Source organism: Physeter macrocephalus, unplaced genomic scaffold, assembly GCF_002837175.3.
Source record: "Physeter macrocephalus isolate SW-GA unplaced genomic scaffold, ASM283717v5 random_330, whole genome shotgun sequence".
In the NCBI taxonomy this organism is placed as follows: Eukaryota; Metazoa; Chordata; class Mammalia; order Artiodactyla; family Physeteridae; genus Physeter; species Physeter macrocephalus.
Window position 1 is genome coordinate 15,473 of NW_021145595.1, and position 17,206 is coordinate 32,678.

Genomic DNA, 17,206 nt, shown 5'->3' on the forward strand with positions numbered 1-17,206 from the left:
CCCCATTTCCGCTTCGAACCTTTGGAAGAGAAGGGGGCGCCGAGAATCTGGGGGGTGGGATTGAAGAAGGAGGGAGTTGGATTGCGGGAACAGACTTAGAAAAGAAGGAGGGAGCGTCGGAGGCGGAGGGGAAGGCAGTTAGGCAGCCGAGGCAGAGTTTAGAACGTGGGCGACTCAGATAGAAAGCAGGCGGGGGGAGGGGAAGATAACTGCGCGGGGGGGGGGGTCGAGAACGTGGACGTAGTAAATAGAACTCCCTGGAGGAGGGAAGAGCCGGGAAGGAACGGGGGCGGGGGGGGGGGTCGAGAACGTGGACGTAGTAAATAGAACTCCCTGGAGGAGGGAAGAGCCGGGAGGGTCACGTAGGACGCGAGAGGGGACCTGGACCGCGGGAGGGGTGGGACGGGAACTCGGCGGGGAGCGGGGTTGGAATTAGGGGAGCGGTAGGATCACCGGCCCCGGCCTCCAGGGCGGGGGCCCCGGGAAGGCGCGCGGGCGGCGTCCCTCGAGGCGGAGGCGCGGCCCCCGCCCGCCGCCCGCTCCCGGACTCGCGCCCCCCGCGCGTCCACTCTGATTTCTCGGCCCATTTTTCTTCCTCTCCTGTCACTCCGGCTCTCGCCCTCCCGCCGCCGGCTGCCCCGCCGCGCTCTGCTTCCCGCGGGAACCCCCGCCGCAGCCGGCCCCGGGGGCCGCAGCCCGGCTCTGCGCCTCAGGGCTCCCACTCCCGCCCCGCCCGGACCCCTCAGTCCCCTCCAGAACTACGTAGGCCAGGCGTGTGACCCCCACATCGGTCACCCCCGAAATGGATCACCCCTCCCAAAAGATCCACAGGAGGGGCCCGGACCCTGGGGGCAGCAGTGGAGCTGGGGTCCCCAGACCTGGGGATGGGGTCTTTAGCACTTCTGGGCCCCAGTCTCAGATTCCCCCAAAGGAGGGGGCTAGAAACCCAAGAACCAGGCACGTGAGTCCCTACCGGCTCTCAGAAATCCCCAAGCAGACTGGAGACCCCTAGGATCAGATCCATAGCTTGAGCTGAGTCACCCCAGGCCATATAAAGTTACCCAGACTCAGAAACGTATTCTACGCACAGCCCAGCCCCAGACACCCCCAAATGAGGGTTCTGGGTCCCAGCCCCATTCACCCCAAATCTCCAGCCCAAGACACTGATAGGATAAGGGAGATGGGCCTTAGATCAGTCACCCCAAAATAAGTAACTCCACAAGTCACCCCTAAAGTAGACATTTATTCCATCAGACTCAGTCACCCCAGAGTTAAGCATCAGAGGCACACTAAACTAGACTTTCCTCGTTGAACCTTAAACAAACATCAGGACTTTGAGATGAGTCACCCATGAGCTAGACAAACGGGCCCCCATCTGCTGTCACCCCACTCAGGGCATGAATGCTGTTCTCAACACAAACTGGGAAATGGGACTGAAATTCAGTCGCCCGTAAACTGAGTAACTCCAATCTTGACAACTGGAGCCCCAGACTCAATCAATCCAAACTTGGGATCTGGGCCCCACCCACCTTAAGATGCCCCCAAACTAGACAGTTGGCTCCAGACTCAGTTTCCACTAAGACAAGGTCAGGAACCCCCCAGCAAGTCACCTTGACACTAGTCATCTAGGTCTCTACCATCACCCCCAAACCGTGCATCTGGACCCAATCATTGGTAACCCTAACCCAGGCATTTGAACAAGCAGCTTTACTAGCTCTCCAGCTTGCCATCTGGAACCCCATCATCAGTTGCCCTTAAAATGCACATCTGAGCTCCCCCCGCATCACCTCCCCTAAGAGTTAGGAACTTAATAAGTTAACCCACAAACTAGGCAGCTAGCCTCCCAACCTCAGACATCCCCAAAGACAGGACTCTGACACTGAAGCTTAGTGATCCCCAGACTATACCCCCGGCCCCGACCTTCAGTTACCCCTACACTAACCATTAGTATCTCATAGGCTGTTACCCTAAAAGTAGGCAAACCAAGCCAAGCACCCCCTAGTCAGGCATTTGGCGCTGACCCTCAAAAGGTCAGTCATCCTAAAATAAACTCTGGGAACCCCATAATCAGAAAGATTCAAACTCAGAATTTAGGGTGCCTACCTCAAACACCCCTGTAGTGGGTTGTGACGGCCCCCCCAAAAGATGTCCATGTCCTAACCTGCTAATGTGACGTTATTTGGTAAAGAGTCTTTGAAGATGTCATTAAGTGACAGATCTCCAGATAAGGCCACCCTGCATTACCTGAGGTGGCCCTAAATCCAATGACGATGGTGATGTCCTTCTAAGAGACCGAGACTGAAGAGAAGCCTCAGAGGAGAGGGCCATGTGAAGATGGAGCCAGGAAGAGGCAAGGAAGGATCCTCCCCTAGAGCTGTTGCAGGGATGGCGGCCCTGCTGACACCCTCATTTTGGACTTCTGGCCTCCAGAACAGCGAGGGAATAAATTTCTCCTGTTTTAAGCCACTCGGTTTGTTACCAGCCACAGGAGACTAATTCAACCCCCCCAAAGCCAAGCCTCTGTATCCCTCGACTCAGTGACCCCCCCCCAACTAGGGATGTGAACCCCACAGTCAGGTGCCCCAAACTAGCCTCTATTCCCCAGATCAAACTTCTGGATCTCAGCCCAATTACCCACCATCGCGACACCAGGGACCCACGGTCACCCCCAAATTTGTTAACTAGGCCCTGAGGCTCATTCAGCCCCCAAACGTGTACATGGATTCACAGCCACTGTCACCATTAAAATAAGTAGCAGGAACCCCCATGAGCAGTAACCTCCAACCTCTTCATGGCCACAGTCTCACAGACACCTGACTTTGAGGCACCTCAAAAATAGGCAGCGGGGCCCCTGGTCTCAGTACCTCCCAAATGAAATAAGCATTAGAGCCCCTCTAGTTGGCAAACCCTAAACTCAGCATCTGGGCCCCGAGGTTAGTTCACCCCGAACTAAGTATTGAGACCCGCCCCCATTAAGCCACCCCTAAACCAGGCACCTAGGCCCTCCAAGGTCTAAGGCGCCGTGTCAGTCAACCCTTAACTAGGTACCTGGGTGATTAGCCTCAGACACCCCCGTACTAGGCAACTCCAAACTCCATCACCCCTAAACCAGGTACAAGGAAGCCCAGTGACAGTCACCTCAAACCTTGGCAACTAGGCCTTGAGGCTCAGTGAACCCCAAATTGTATGTAAGTATTAGGAACTCTTAATAATCCCCAACTAGGCAGCTAGTCCCCCCTCTTAAATGCCCCCCAAAACTAGGCTTCTTTTTTTTTTTTTCTGGACCGCGCCGAGTGGCATGCAGGATCCGCGTTCCCACCAGGAATCAAACCCACACCCCCCGCGGTGGAAGTGCAGAGTCTTAACCACTGGACCGCCAGGGAATTCCAAGGCTTCTGATACACAAGAATGACAGCCACCCCCCCGCCACCAGGGAGGCATCTGAAGACACAGTCAACTGCAGGTGACTGAGGGGATCACTGCCAAACTTGACACCTGGGCTCCAGCCGTCATCCCAAACTGGCATTAGGACTCCCCGTTGCTCATCTCAACCTCAGAATCTGGGCAGCCCATATGAGGCCCCCCCTAAACTCGACATCTGAGTAGCTTGCCTCAGCTATCCCCAGACTAGGGCTCTGGGTCCCCCAGCCCCAGAACCTCCCATCTGGACACCAGGGTAAGTCACCTCTAATTTAGCATTTAGGGCCCGAGCCTTAATCCTCAAATTAGAATGCAGACCACAGTCTCACCCCTAAGTTTACCTTCAGGGCCCCACAGTCGGTAAAGCCACAGCGAGTCTCTCTCAGAAGAGCATCTGAACCCCACGGCTAGTCACCCACAAGCTCGGCATCTGGCCTCCCAATGTCAGATACCCCCCAACCAGGGTGTGGGACACCCAGGCTCAGCGAGCCCCAAACTGCAGTCAGCTCTAAAGTAACCAACAGGACCACAAAATGAGCATACGGGCTGCCAGGCGTGGCCACCACTAAACCCCAGACCGGTCACTCTCAACTGGACAGCTGAGTCTCCAGACTCTGCCAGGCTTGACAGGGGAAGCACCCCAGGAGGCCCCTCCTGGGTCACCAAGCTAGGCCCCCGCTGTCAGCACTAATGCAGGCCTCCGTGGCCCCCTCCAGCCCCCATGTAAGTCTGCACTGTCGCCGATCTAGAGCCTGGCTTTAGGCACCCAAATCAGGAAGGTGGGCTCACGGGCACCAGAACTCGGCAGGAGGGACTCCGGTCACCCCGAATTCAGTATCCCCCCCAAGTAGGGATCTGGGTCCCCAGTTTTCATCACCTGCAACAATGCACTTGACCACCATAACCGTGCGCCCCAGTCTAGACTTTGACCCTCAGGACCCTGTTGTGTTTGACTAAGGCCGCTGAACCCCCCGAGCCAGAGAGCCCCATAGCCCGCTGTGCCCCAGCCTCAGAGACCCCACCGCTCCACCTCCGACCTGCATTCGGGCCCTGTCCTCAATTCTCCCCACGCTGGCTGCCTCTGCCCCGTGTCCATCACCTCCACGCCCACGCGTGGAGATATCCCAGCCTTGAAAGCCCTCGGCCCTTTGTGTCACAGACGTCCCCAAACCCAACCAAGCACCCCTCCAGTGGATCCTGGGTCCTGGGGTCCTGACCTCTCAGGTTCCAAATGCCCAGACTCCCAGCTTCTGTAACCCCCAAACGGGGCTCCACACCCAGGCCACGCTTACTCAGAAATCCACACTTGTCCAGGGGCCCCAACGCCTGGGCGCAGGAGACCCCTGACTCAGTCACCCCAGGAACGCTCAGGTGCCAGCACACTCAGACTCAGCATTCGGAAGGCACCACGTCCCCAGGCTCTGCACCCCAAACTAGAGGACTGGAATGACAGTTCCTGCCTCCTCAGACTAAAACTGGTGATCTTCCGTCTTACCAAAGGGTACAACCACAACCCCAGTCTCTGTGCCCCAAGCTACACAGCTGGCCCCCTGTTGCCACCCTCTACACAGTCAGATTCCTGGCCTAACGCCCCAGACTAGGCCCTGGACCCTAATCTCTGACATGGGAAACTAGGTCCCCACACCCCTGGTCACACCACCCCAAACAGAGCACCAGACCCTCAGTATGAAAATATAACCAATCTCCACGATGCCGTGTGTCATCACAAACTGGGCCGCTGGATCCCCAGTTTGTGTCTCCCCAGACTAGACAACTGAGTCCCCATCTGTCATCCCAAAGTAGACTAGCAGAACTCTAGTCTCTGACACCCCAACAAGGTACCCTTGGTCTCTGTCATCCAAAGGAGGCAAGCTAGTCCCGCATCTCAGTTCTTTCCAATAGGGGGACTTCCCTGGTGGTCCAGTGGTTAAGACTTCGCCTTCCAATGCAGGGGGTGCGGGTTCGATCCCTGGTCGGGGAGCTAAGATCCCACATGGCTCAGGGCCAAAAAACTAAAACAGAAGCAATACTGTAACAAACTCAGTAAAGACTTAAAAAAAATTCTTTCCAACTGTTCACCATCACCCCCAATCTCGGTTACCCCATCCCATCACCCCCAAATAGATTGTGAAACCCCAACTCTATCATCCCAAAGTAGATGACTGGCCTCACACGGTTTCTGTCACCCTAAACTGAAGCACTGTTCACATGAATTGGCTCCAGACCCAGGGACAGGTAGTCTCTGTCACTTGGAACTGAGAGATGGTATCCCCCCACCCATGTCACCTTGGACACCTGGTCTTACCACCTCAGACTAGACAACTGATTCCAGTACCTGTCTCCCCCAAATGGACAACTGAACCCCAATTAATGTCAACCCAAACTGGACAAAAGACTCCAGTCCTTATCACCCCAAATTAGAAAAGAAGACCAACAGTTTCTGTCACCCCATCTGGGCAACGAGACCTATAGTCTCTGTCACCCCAAACATGACAATGGATGAATAAAGTCTGCAAAATCAGGGACTTTCCTGGTGGTCCAGTGGTTAAGACTCTGCGCTCCCAGTGCAGGGGGCACGGGTTCGATCCCCGGTCAGGGGGTTAAGATCCCACATGCCACAGCTAAGCCCGTGCACCGCAACTACTGAGCCCGCGCGCTCTAGAGCCCAGGCACCGCAGCGAAGAGCCCTCGTGCTGCAACAAAGACCCAGTGCAGCCAAAATAATTAAAAAAAAAAAAAAAAAAAAAAGTCAAAGTAGACAACCAGCACTCAAACTCTCTCCACCAGTGAACAAGCTGAGCACCCAATCTCCCACCCAGACCATACCACCAACCTCTGGTCTTAACCAGTCTGTCACCCCCAAAACATCCTGGGATGCCAGTCTCTCAGTCCTACAAAATAGACGACCACATAGCCGGCTTTGTCATCCCAAATGCTCCCTGGGACCTCAGTCTCTGTCACACGAAATTAGAACCAGACCCCAAGCTCTGTCACCCCAGGCATGCTCTGGGACCTGAGTCCTTGTTCCACAAAACGAGACAGACTTCAATCTCTGCCACCCCAAATACTCTCTGAGGTCCTAGTCAATATCCGAGCAAACTAGACAACCAGACCCCGGTCTCTGTCTCCCCAAATATACTCTTGGACCATGGCATCTGTCCTCTGAAAACCAGACAACCATGTCCCTAGTCTGTTACCCCAAATACACCCTGGGACCCCAGTTTGTGATCCACAAAACTAGATAACAGGCCCACAGCCAAACCCCCAAATACTCCTTAGTACCCCCACGTTGCCACGCAACAGCCAGATCCCAGTCTGTCACTCCAAATACACCCAGAACCCTAATCTCTGTCCCACGAAACTAGGCAACCAGACCTCCAGAGTGTGTCAACTGAATGCCCCTGGGACCCAGTTTTTTCCCCACAAAAGGATACAACCAAACCCTCAGTCTCTGATACCCCAAGTATGCCCTGGGACCCAGTCTTTGCCCCTCCCCCCCAAAACAAGACAACGGTACCTCTAAGCTCTGTCACTCCACTTTGGGCACCTGGGTACATAAATGTCACCTCAAACTAGAGACCTGACCCCACAGCCCGTGTAGCCTTTATCTTGTCAATCACACTCCGGTCTGTCATCCTAAACTGGACCACCAGACCCCTGGTCCCACTCACGCCAGACTAAACGAGCAAACTCCCATTCTACGTCACCCTAAATGAGACCCCAGAGCTCTAGTCACTTCATCCCAAACTGGACAACTGATCCCTAATCACTCTCATCACAAACTAGACAACTAACCTCCTAGTCTCTGTCACCCCAAGCCAGGTCCTGAATCCCAGAACCTCTGGTCTCTGCCACTTCAATCGAGACACATGAACCCTCACTTCTGATGTTCCAAACTAGACATCTGGACCCCCAGGCTCTGGCACTTCACACTAAACAAACATACCCCACGGTCCTCTGAAACCTCATGACAGCGGCATCCCTGGTCTCTGCTTCTCAAGCCAAACAGGAGGAGCCCAGTCAGTCTGTCACCCAAACTAGGCAACCAGACCTGTACTGTCTGCTTCTTCAAACTAGCCAAATGGTCACCCCAATGTCTTTCACCCCAGACCAGCACCCCAACCCCAGTGTCATCACCCTAAACTAGGTAACCAGTCCCTTGGTCTCTATAACCCCAAGCTAGACAATCGGCCTTGTGTTTCTGGCACCCCAAAAGGAATAACCAGACCACAAGTCTCAGACACCCCAATGGAGTTCACCAGACCCCCGATTTCTGTTGCTCCAAACTAGAAACTGAAACTTCAATCTGATATCCCAAACTTCAGGATTTTGATATCTCAGCCTAACAACTAGACTATCATTCTGTCACCCCAAAAAAGATTAGACACCAAATCTGATACCCCTAAGGAAACTCCAGGGCCCAGTCTTGGTCACCGAAAGCTAGACAATGAGACCCCCGGTCTGTCACCCCAGACTAGACTAGTCCCCATCACCCCAACCTGGACAAGAACCCCAGTATCTGACACCTCCAACTCCGGTCTCTGTCACTCCCAACCAGACAAAAGAGTCCTCAATCTGTCACTTAAAATTTGAGAGAGACCAGTTCACGCCGGAGCCGCGGCTAGCAGCGTCGCGGTCCGACTCGGCCGCTGCGCGGTACTCTGAGCAAAAGCTACCGCCAGACCTGCCGGGAGGAGCACAAGAAGAAACACCCCGACTCCTCGATCAACTTCGCCGAGTTCTCCAAGAAATGTTCCGAGAGATGGAAGACCATGTCTGCCAAGGAAAAATCCAAGTTTGAAGATATGGCAAAAAAGCAACAAAGCTCGCTATGACGGGGAGATGAAGAAGAATTATGTTCCTCCCAAAGGTGACAAGAAGGGAAAGAAAAAAGATCCCAATGCGCCTAAAAGGCCTCCATCTGCCTTCTTCCTGTTTTGCTCCGAACATCGCCCAAAGATCAAGAGCGAACACCCTGGCTTATCCATTGGCGATACTGCCAAAAAATTGGGTGAAATGTGGTCTGAGCAGTCAGCCAAAGACAAACAACCCTATGAACAGAAAGCAGAGAAGCTAAAGGAGAAATATGAAAAGGATATTGCCGCATACCGTGCCGAGGGCAAGAGTGAAGCGGGAAAGAAGGGCCCTGGCAGGCCAACAGGCTCCAAGAAGAATGAACCAGAAGATAAGGAGGAAGAGGAAGATGAAGATGAGGAGGAAGAGGATGAAGATGAAGAATAAATGGCTAATCTGTAATGATGTGTGTGGCGTGTGCGTGTGTGCTCAGGCAGTTGTTTGGCTAAGAATGTGAATTCAAGTGCAGCTCAATATTAGCTTCAATATAAAAACTGTATAGATTTTTGTATAGTTGCTACTACATACAGTTAGATTTTAAAGCTTCTGATGTTGAATGTTTCTGAATATTTAATGGTTTCTTTAACTTCTTGACTTGTGTATGGTAGCACAGCAAACTCGTAGAAATTAGTATCAATAGTGAATTTTGGCTTTTCTAGAATGAGAATGTTGCATTCTGTTTTTTAAAAAAAAATTTTGTAATAAAATTAGGTATATTTAAAAAAAAAAAATTTGAGAACTAGACCCAGTGTTTTCAGCCTCAAACAGGACAAGCAGACATTCTCCAAACTAAAAAAATGATCTCCTAGGGAGTTCCCTGGTGGTCTAGTGGTTAGGATTCGGTGCTTTCACTGCCATGGCCCAGGGGTTCAATCCCTGGTTGGGGAACTGAGATCCCACAAGCCGCGTGGCACAGCCAAAAAAGAAAAGCAAATGTTGTCCAAAAAAAAAAAAAAAAAAAAAAAAAAAATCTCCTAGTTGCTGTCACTTCACACTGGGCAGAGAATCCCCCAATCTCTGGTGTCCCAAATTACACAACAGGATCCCCAGGCTCTGTCACCACCAACCAGACAGTGTTGCCTGTCTCTGCCACCTCAAGAAACAATCAGACCCCGATCAGGTTGCTTCCAGCCCAGGGGACACCCTACCTTGTCATCCCAAACTAGGGCCCTGGACTCCCAGTATCCTCAGGAATCCCAGTCTGTCACCCCAAGCTAGATAAATGACCTCAAAGTTGACAAAAGATCCCCAATTTCTTACCCCAAACCAGAGACTGGACTCCAAGCTGTCACCCCAAACAAGACAATCAGATGGCCAGTCTGACACCCCGAATGAGGTGCAGGCACTCCCTCTGTCACTCTACACAGGACAAGTAGATCCCTTGTCCCTGTCACCCCAAACCTGGGCCCACGGGCTCCTTAATCATGAAGCTGACAGCCAGAGCCCCAATCTGTCACTCCAACCAGCTAACTGGACCCCCTGCCTCTATCACCAAAATAGACAACCAGACTTTTGGTCCCTTGACGAGACACCAAGCCCCCAGTTTCTCTTTCCCAAAACGAAAACTCTCAACCCCAAGGTCATTCAGGAAGGGATAGAGGGGGAAGTGACCCCCCAGTTCTGCCCACCCCCATGGAAGCTTCTGGTCTCAACATCAGTTAGGGACCTGGAGTTAGTCACCTCCAGATCAGGGCTCTGGCCCGAGTCTCAGCCTCCCACCACCAACCCCCAGACCCAGGCTGCTGACCCCTGGCCCCAGGGATCTCAGTCCCAGGTCCTTGGGCCCCCGGCCTCTGTCACCTCCAAACAAGTCAGCCTGGCCACACTGACTCCAGGCCCTGCAATGGAAACTGGACGGAGTGACCACCCACCCCGAAGGGCAGTCTCCCCTGGGAATACTGGCAGCTGGATGAACAAACTAAATGCCCTCTGCCACCCCCAAGTTGGGATTGGGACCCTGGCCTCTGAGTAGACTCTCCCCCTCAGGCACCCCAGGTCTCCTCGGCCAGGACGAGTCTGTCCCTGGCTCCCTCCCTGGAGAAGGTCTGGAGGAAGCCCTTTTCTGCCCTCTGGTGGCAGCCACTGGAAGTGCGCCCCCCGTGACTGGGAACTGAGTGGTCCCAGACACCCAGGCCCCCTAATCTTCCCATTTTGCCAGAAGCGCGGGGGTCACCCTTGCCTGCTCTCTCCCACTCAGCTCCGACGCAGGTCAGTCGCCAAGCGCCCACCGTCATCTTCCGGAATCTGCCTTCCCGTCCGTCCTTCCCGTCCCTCATCGTTGCCTCACCTTCCCCAACTTGGCGCATCCTCCATGGTCTCACTCCTTCCAGCCCATCCCCCACACGACACCGAAGGGATATTTCTTTTTCTTCTTCTTCTTTTTATTTTTTTTTGCCCGTGCTGCACGGCTTGCAGGATCTCAGTTCCCCGATGAGGGTTTGAACCCGTGCCCCCTGCCGTGGAAACGCGGAGTCCCAATCACTGGACCGCCGGGGAAGTCCCTTGGAAAGATATTTCTAACGTTCACACCTGACCCTGTCCCTCCCCTGCTCAAAAGCCAGCCTTCCACAGTTCCACATTACCTTAAGCTAAAAGCCAAAGACCTCCCGTGGCTTGCAGGTCCTGCCTCATCTGGCCCCCGACATCCACCCCACCATCATCTCCTATGTCACTCCCTTCACCCCAGCCACAGCGTTGCCTTGTCACTGGGCAGGTCCTACCTCAGGGCCTTTGCACTTGCAGTTCCCTCTGGCAGGAATACTCTTCCCCCAGACCTCTGAGGGGCAATCTCCTCCTCACTGCCCAGCAAGGCCCCGCCCCTCCACTCTAAGCGAGTCCCTCCTTCCCCAGCTACACTCCAGCCTCACTTGTTTCATTGGCTTCGCTGAGAGCTTCCTGCTGGTTGTTGCTTGGCTCATGAATGTGGGCCTCGTCTGTTTGTGGCGCTGCTGGTTCCCCAACATCTAAGCCAGCGTATCCAGTAGAAACAGGATACGAGCTACAGATGTAATGTCGTATTTTCTTTTTTTTTTTTTTTTTTTTCTGGCCGTGCCGCGCAGCATGCGGGATCTTAGTTCCCTGACCAGGGATCAAACCTGTGCCCCCTGCCGTGGAAGCGCAGAGTCCTAACCCACTGGACGGCCACGGAAGTCCCCTGTGTTTTCTACCTAATTACACTTTAAAAAGTAAAAGAAAAAGGTGAACATAATAATTTACCCTGGCATATCCAACAGATTATCCTTCCAACACATAACCAATATACAAAATTATTAACGAGATATTTTACACCCTTTTCCTACTAAGTCTTTGAAATCTGGTGGGTATTTTACACTCACAGCACATCTCAGCGTGGACCAGCCACGCTTCAAGTATGCAGCGGCCACACGCGGCTGGTGGCCGCCATACGTTACAGGATTCCAGAACAATGTCGAGCACTCGGCGGGCCCTCGATAAACATTTGCTCAATGAACGATAAACCGGTGCGTTTTGGTGATGAGACACGAAGTTGAGGAGGCCGGGGGACGGCACTGCCAGGCCTGGGCACTGGCTGTACCTCTGCTTAGGCCACTCGGCCCACAGCTCTTCCTGTGGCTGGCTCCGCCTCCCTCAGGGCTCACTGCCACCTCCTGGGAGAGCACTCCCAGACCAGCCCCATCTGAAGCAGCTTTTCAGACCCCATCTCTCACCTCACTTTGCTGTCACACCTGCCAAGTGCTTTCCCTACCACGTGCATTTCTCTTTTGTCAGCGGTCCCACACAGCACCCTTCACGTTACAATGAAAAGCAAACTGTGTCACTCTCACCTCACTCAGGAAAACCAAAGCCCCCCGCCCCCACCATCTGCCCCAGCCATCCCGGCCTCCTCGCTGTTCCTCAAACCTCCGGGCACAGTGCTGTCTCTGGGCCTTTGCACCTGCTGCTTCCTCTGTCCAGAACATTCTTCCTCCAAAAGATCTGCGCCGGCTCCCTCACTCAATTTAAGTCTTCATTCAACATCATCTCAGGGAGGTCTTCTTTAAACTATAACTCATCTCCAGAACTTTCTCTATGAGGAAGAGTTAACAGAGGAGGCCCAAGACTGCTGTCCTTAGAGAGGCCTGCTTGTGTAGTGGCCCTTGGCTGGTATCTGGGAACCTGGGTTTCAGCAAGGTTCTCACCACTCCCTGAAAGAGTGGCTCTCGTGTCTAGACTGTTTGTGCAAACGATGTTGTTTATGCTGAACAACTGCTTTCCTTCTGGGTACTAAGTCTCTGATGAGCTTCCCCGAAGACAACATTTCACTGCTGGGGGTATTACACTCAATCCAGGTGACCCCACTGGGAGAGGACTCTGGGCAGATTGTGCCTGGTTTCCTCTGGATTTCGCCCCATGTGCCTTTTGCTTCATAGTCTTTCATGATAATAAGTCACATCTGGGGACTTCCCTGGCGGTGCAGTGGTTAAGAATCTGTCTGCCAGTGAAGGGGACAGGGGTTCGATCCCTGGTCCGAGAAGATCCCACATGCTGCAGAGCAACTAAGCCCATGTGCCACAACTACTGAGCCTGTGCTCTAGAGCCCGTGAGCCACAACTACTGAGCCCGCGTGCCACAACTACTGAAGCCCGTGCGCCTAGAGCCCGTGCTCCGCAACAAGAGAAGCCACTGCGATGAGAAGCCCGCGCACCACAACGAAGAGAAGCCCCCGCTCGCCGCAACTAGAGAAAGCCCGCGCACAGCAACAGACTCAACGGGGCCAAAAATAAATAAATTAAAAATAAAATAAAGCCCCAGTAAGTGGCAATTCATTAGCTTAAAAAAAAAATCACATGTGAGTACAACTAGATACTGAGTCCGGAGTCCTCCTAGCAAATCACCGAATATGGGGGTGGTCTCGGGGGCCCCTGGCACACTCTTTTCTCCTCCTTAGAATTTGTCGTCACTGGCCGTCCTATCATATTTGTTACCCATCTTGCTTATTGTCCGCCACCCTCCTCCCACCATGCCCGAGGCCCACTCGCTCCCCACCTTCTTGGCCTCTGCAGGATCCCAGCATCACCCGGCACAGACCCCCAGAAGACCCTGGGAGAATATTAGCTGAACAACTGTTAACAGTTTTATTTCCAAAGTTGGAGTCCCTCCCTGGGCTTGTAATGGGAAGGGGGCCTTTGGCCAAACCTGCAGAGCCGAGCAGGACGGGGGTGAACGGGCACAGGGCAGCTGGCTCGGGAGGCTGGCAGGTCCTTGAAGCCACCTCACACAGGTTCCATTTGCAGCTCCTCCCCGTCCACGGCCTCCACCTGATGGAAGGCGGCGTGGGAGCCGATGACCACGAGGGTGGCTCCTGCAGGAAAACGGGCAGTTCAGGGCCTGGCTGCCTCACCTGGCCCCCACTGCCCACCGCGCTACCCAGACCCTGTACTCACCCAGGACCCAGAAGACGGCGGAGCCCGCGCCAGCCAGCCAGAAGAAGGGAAAGGAGACGGTCCCAGCCAGAGCATACTGATGGGCTGGGGTCACCTCTCGGCCTGGGGGCAGACGGCATTGGGGCAGCTGTTCTGATACTCGTGTACTCTCCCAGAGTAACCCCTGATACACCCCCACACACCAACCTGGTGTCACAAGACACCAGATTGTCAGGCAGCCTCAGGATCTAAACCCCTTGTGCCAAGGCCCTCCAAGTCCATGGGCCCCACCCATGTCTCCAATGTCCCCACTCACTGTCCGTGGGAATACAAGGGGCCTTCCTCAGCCTGCTCGCCACCCTCCAACCCCACTTCTACTAGGAAGCTCCCAGCCTCCCTTTCCCCAGACTACAGCTCTCCCGCTCCAACCTGCACTCCCGTAGACCTAGAGCCTCCAACTGGTGGCCCAAGGGCCAAGTCTGACCCGTGGATGTATCTTTTGAGTCTGCATATTATTCCTCAAGAATTTGATTTGATTTGTGGCTGACCGAGAAACTGGATGATTTTTCTTTTTTTTTTTTTTTTTTTTTGCAGGGGGGGTGGGGGCCGTGTTGTATGATTTCACAAAACAATACAGTCAGTCCTCTGCATCCTCGAATGGAAACCCGTGGACCGTTGTTCTTCCGTCATTTTTTACAAGGGACTTGAGCATCTGTGGTCCCTGACGAAGGATGGAACCTGGGGTCCCTGCATTGGAAGCTTGGAGTCTTAACTACTGGACCGCCAGGGAAGTCCCTGGATGATTTCACAAAACAATACAGTCAGTCCTCTGCATCCTCGGATGGAAACCCGTGGACCGTTGTTCTTCCGTCATTTTTTACAAGGGACTTGAGCATCTGTGGATTCTGGCATCCACGGGGGCTCCTGGAACAATCCCCTGTGGACACCGAGGGAGGGCTGTACAGATGTCTGCCTTCTCAAGGCAGACTGGAAGGTCGGGTCTGCAGGCCCCGGTGGCAGCAGTGGCTGAAGCCACGTCATGTCTATGCTCCAGGAGCTCCCTCCATGCCCTGGGCTTGCCCGACATGCCCCTCCACCCAGCCCACCTTTGTCATGTACAAAACTGGCAGGCTTCTGAAGGATTCTGTCTTAGCTCTACCTGTTTGTCTGACCCCAATTTCCCCGTATCCCCACTCCAAACCTTGAGCTTCCCCTACTTGGGAACTCAGGCCCCTCTTTCTTCTCAGTGGTGCTTGGTGCCAGTCTGGGACCACATGAGCCACAGGCCTCAGCTTCCCTCTCTGAGAAGTCCCAAGATTTTTCCGCTTCCACCCCAGGAAGCAGGAAAGGGGAGCACAGCTATAGGCCAGTGTAAGGTCGCCACCTGGTGTCCAATATGGGTACCTGCAGCTGATGTCTTTGGCAGGAGGTCAGGGAGGAGGGAGAGGGAAGGAGGAGGTTTAAGGGACCGGAGCAGGTGGAGGTGGGTTCTGGGATATCTTCTGGGCTTGGGGAATAGCAAATGGGGGGGCTGAGAGTGGGTGGGAGCATCCGGTGTGTCTGAGACTTTAAGGGATTGAGTTTGGGGGATCTAGTGTAGATCTAGGCTTGGGCAGACTTGGGTTCACAGGGACTTAGGTTTGGAGTCAAAGGCTTGCATTCCAAGAGACCAGGATTTGAGGAGGGCAGGGGATTTCTCACCCATCAGCACAAACTTGGACTGCAACGTGCGCAGATAGAGGATGTAACAGGCTCCAAAGAAAACAGCCAGAGCCACCAGCAGCATGGGGGATGTGGCCCTGGAAGAGGGCAGGGAGGCATGCGTCAGGCAGCTGGGACTGGGACAGACACGGAGGCCCTGACCTTCTACACTGGCGGATGACAGGCTACGTCCTTGGGGCCGCGGAAGTCTAGGTCACTGAATCCTGGCCAGGCTGATGCGGGAGTAGGGACCTGGCCCTTCGGTCAGAAGGTCCGGCAGAGCTACCCCATGGGGACGGGGCCTGGCCATTGAGAGGAGGGGCCGAATGCTGAGGGCGGGGCCGGCCAGTGCGGGCCAGGCAGCCTGGTGGGCGCGGGGCCGGGCCGGAGAGGCACTCACACACAGTACAGGATGAGGCCCAGGAACACGAACACATAGTTGCTCTGGTAGTACTCCACGTTGCGTACGAGGCGCTGGCACAGCTCGCCCAGGTTGCGGGGCCGCGAGAAGCGCCGCTGGTCCACGAAGGAGCCCCAGGGCCGGATGGTCGCACGGCGCCGCTCCAGCCACTCACGGCCCGCGCCGGACGGAATCAGTTTCGGCAGCAGGGTCCTGGTGGGTGCGGGGCCAGGTCAGCGATAGACCGGGATGGAACCCGGACCCTCGAGCAAGAAGAGGACCGAGGGGGGCCGGACTACGGGGTTCTGGGGGAGATATGGTCCCAGACTCCTGGATCCCTGGGGAGAAAGGGGCTGAGGGCCCAGACTCCAGAGTCCTCGAAGAGGACACCAGGGGCCCAGACTCATGTGTCTGGAGGCCGGGATTCCTAGGACCCCAGGGAGGAAGGGGCGGGGGACCAGGACTCCCGGCTCTCGGTCAGGGGGGCTAGAGACAGCTTGCTCACGTGGCGCTCAGCCCTTCCACCTCGGCATCCTTCTGCTGGTCCTTCTCGGCCGCCATGTCTGTGCTATGAGGGGAAGAACCGCTGTAACGAGCCCGGGGCCCTGCACACCCCGCGGGACCCGCCCGAGCCTGGCCTCACCCAGCGGAGCGGGAGCGGACGTGTCGCTGGTCTGGAGACTCTGGGGGCGGTAGTTTTGCCGCCGAGCATTGTGGGAGTTGTAGTCCCGATGGTGTCGGAGAGAGTGTGCGCCATGATGGTGGTATGGCTCGCGAAACACCTTGGGAGATGTAGTCGCGTAAAGTGACGCCTCTGGGCATTGTGGGAGTTGTAGTTTCAGAAGCAGGACGCGTGGAGTCGGGAAAGGTGGGTGGTCAGGAGCCAGGGCGTTATGCGAGCTCTAAAGTCAGAAGCCGGAGCTCTAAAGGAAGAAAACTCCCCCGTGCAGGGTACGATGGAGACCGTGTAGAACTGTCATTCTGACTCCAGAAGGTATAAAAGAAAACACTTGCTAAAACACGCAGATGTTCTGACTCAGCAGATCTAGGGTGAGACCATTCATTTGCATTTCTAACAAGTTTCTAGGTGATGTTGATGCTTCTGGTCCATGGCCCACATTTTGAATAGCGGCACTGTAGAGAATTTGTGGGAATCTATTTCTTCCTTCTTCAAGAGGCTAGTGATGGGGCCATGGTTGCTGGAGGGGCGGCATCTAAGGTAGGGGGCAAAGCTCCCCCCACAACCCTTGGGCTCCCAAGGATGAATGGGTTAGGGTTAGGGACCTAGGGATGCCCCTGCTTTGGATAGGACGGAGGGAAGTGGGGGAAAGGAAAGGATTGAGATTTTTTTTCATTTTATCATTTTCTTTTCTTCTAGTTTTATTGAAGGGGTGAGAATTTTTAAAAGACGGAGTTGTTATAACGAAAAGAGCTGGGATTCTGGGGCCAG

At 54.6% G+C, this 17,206-nt stretch overlaps 2 protein-coding genes across 2 annotated transcripts in view; one reads left to right on the forward strand and one right to left on the reverse strand.

Annotated features, from left to right (window-relative positions):
• Window positions 1–8,661, forward strand: part of LOC102991158 (high mobility group protein B2-like) — an 11,544-nt gene extending 2,883 nt beyond the window's left edge. The window contains 2 exon segments of the mRNA XM_055082832.1: window positions 8,049–8,231; window positions 8,233–8,661. Coding sequence (XP_054938807.1) covers window positions 8,049–8,231; window positions 8,233–8,661 — 612 coding nt within the window.
• A 4,685-nt stretch (window positions 8,662–13,346) lies between these two features.
• RABAC1 (Rab acceptor 1) lies at window positions 13,347–16,418 on the reverse strand. The gene is made up of 6 exons (XM_007102175.4): window positions 16,400–16,418; window positions 16,262–16,324; window positions 15,757–15,969; window positions 15,357–15,454; window positions 13,677–13,778; window positions 13,347–13,594 (listed from the first exon to the last, which is right to left on the reverse strand). The coding sequence occupies exons 2-6, from the start codon at window positions 16,315–16,317 to the stop codon at window positions 13,506–13,508; spliced, it is 558 nt and encodes a 185-aa protein (XP_007102237.1). The 5' UTR covers window positions 16,318–16,324; window positions 16,400–16,418; the 3' UTR covers window positions 13,347–13,505.
• Between the last annotated feature and the right edge of the window lie 788 nt (window positions 16,419–17,206).

What these genes read in the sequence shown, in the direction of transcription:
- RABAC1 (XM_007102175.4), bottom strand. Translation starts at nt 16,317, where the DNA reads ATGGCGGCCGAGAAGGACCAGCAGAAGGATGCCGAGGTGGAAGGGCTG. An exon ending in GTGGAAGGGCTGAGCGCCAC is followed by an intron (nt 15,970 to 16,261) that starts GTGAGCAAGCTG and finishes CGCACCCACCAG; the next exon opens with GACCCTGCTGCCGAAACTGA. An exon ending in GTCCAAGTTTGTGCTGATGG is followed by an intron (nt 13,779 to 15,356) that starts GTGAGAAATCCC and finishes GTCTGCCCCCAG; the next exon opens with GCCGAGAGGTGACCCCAGCC.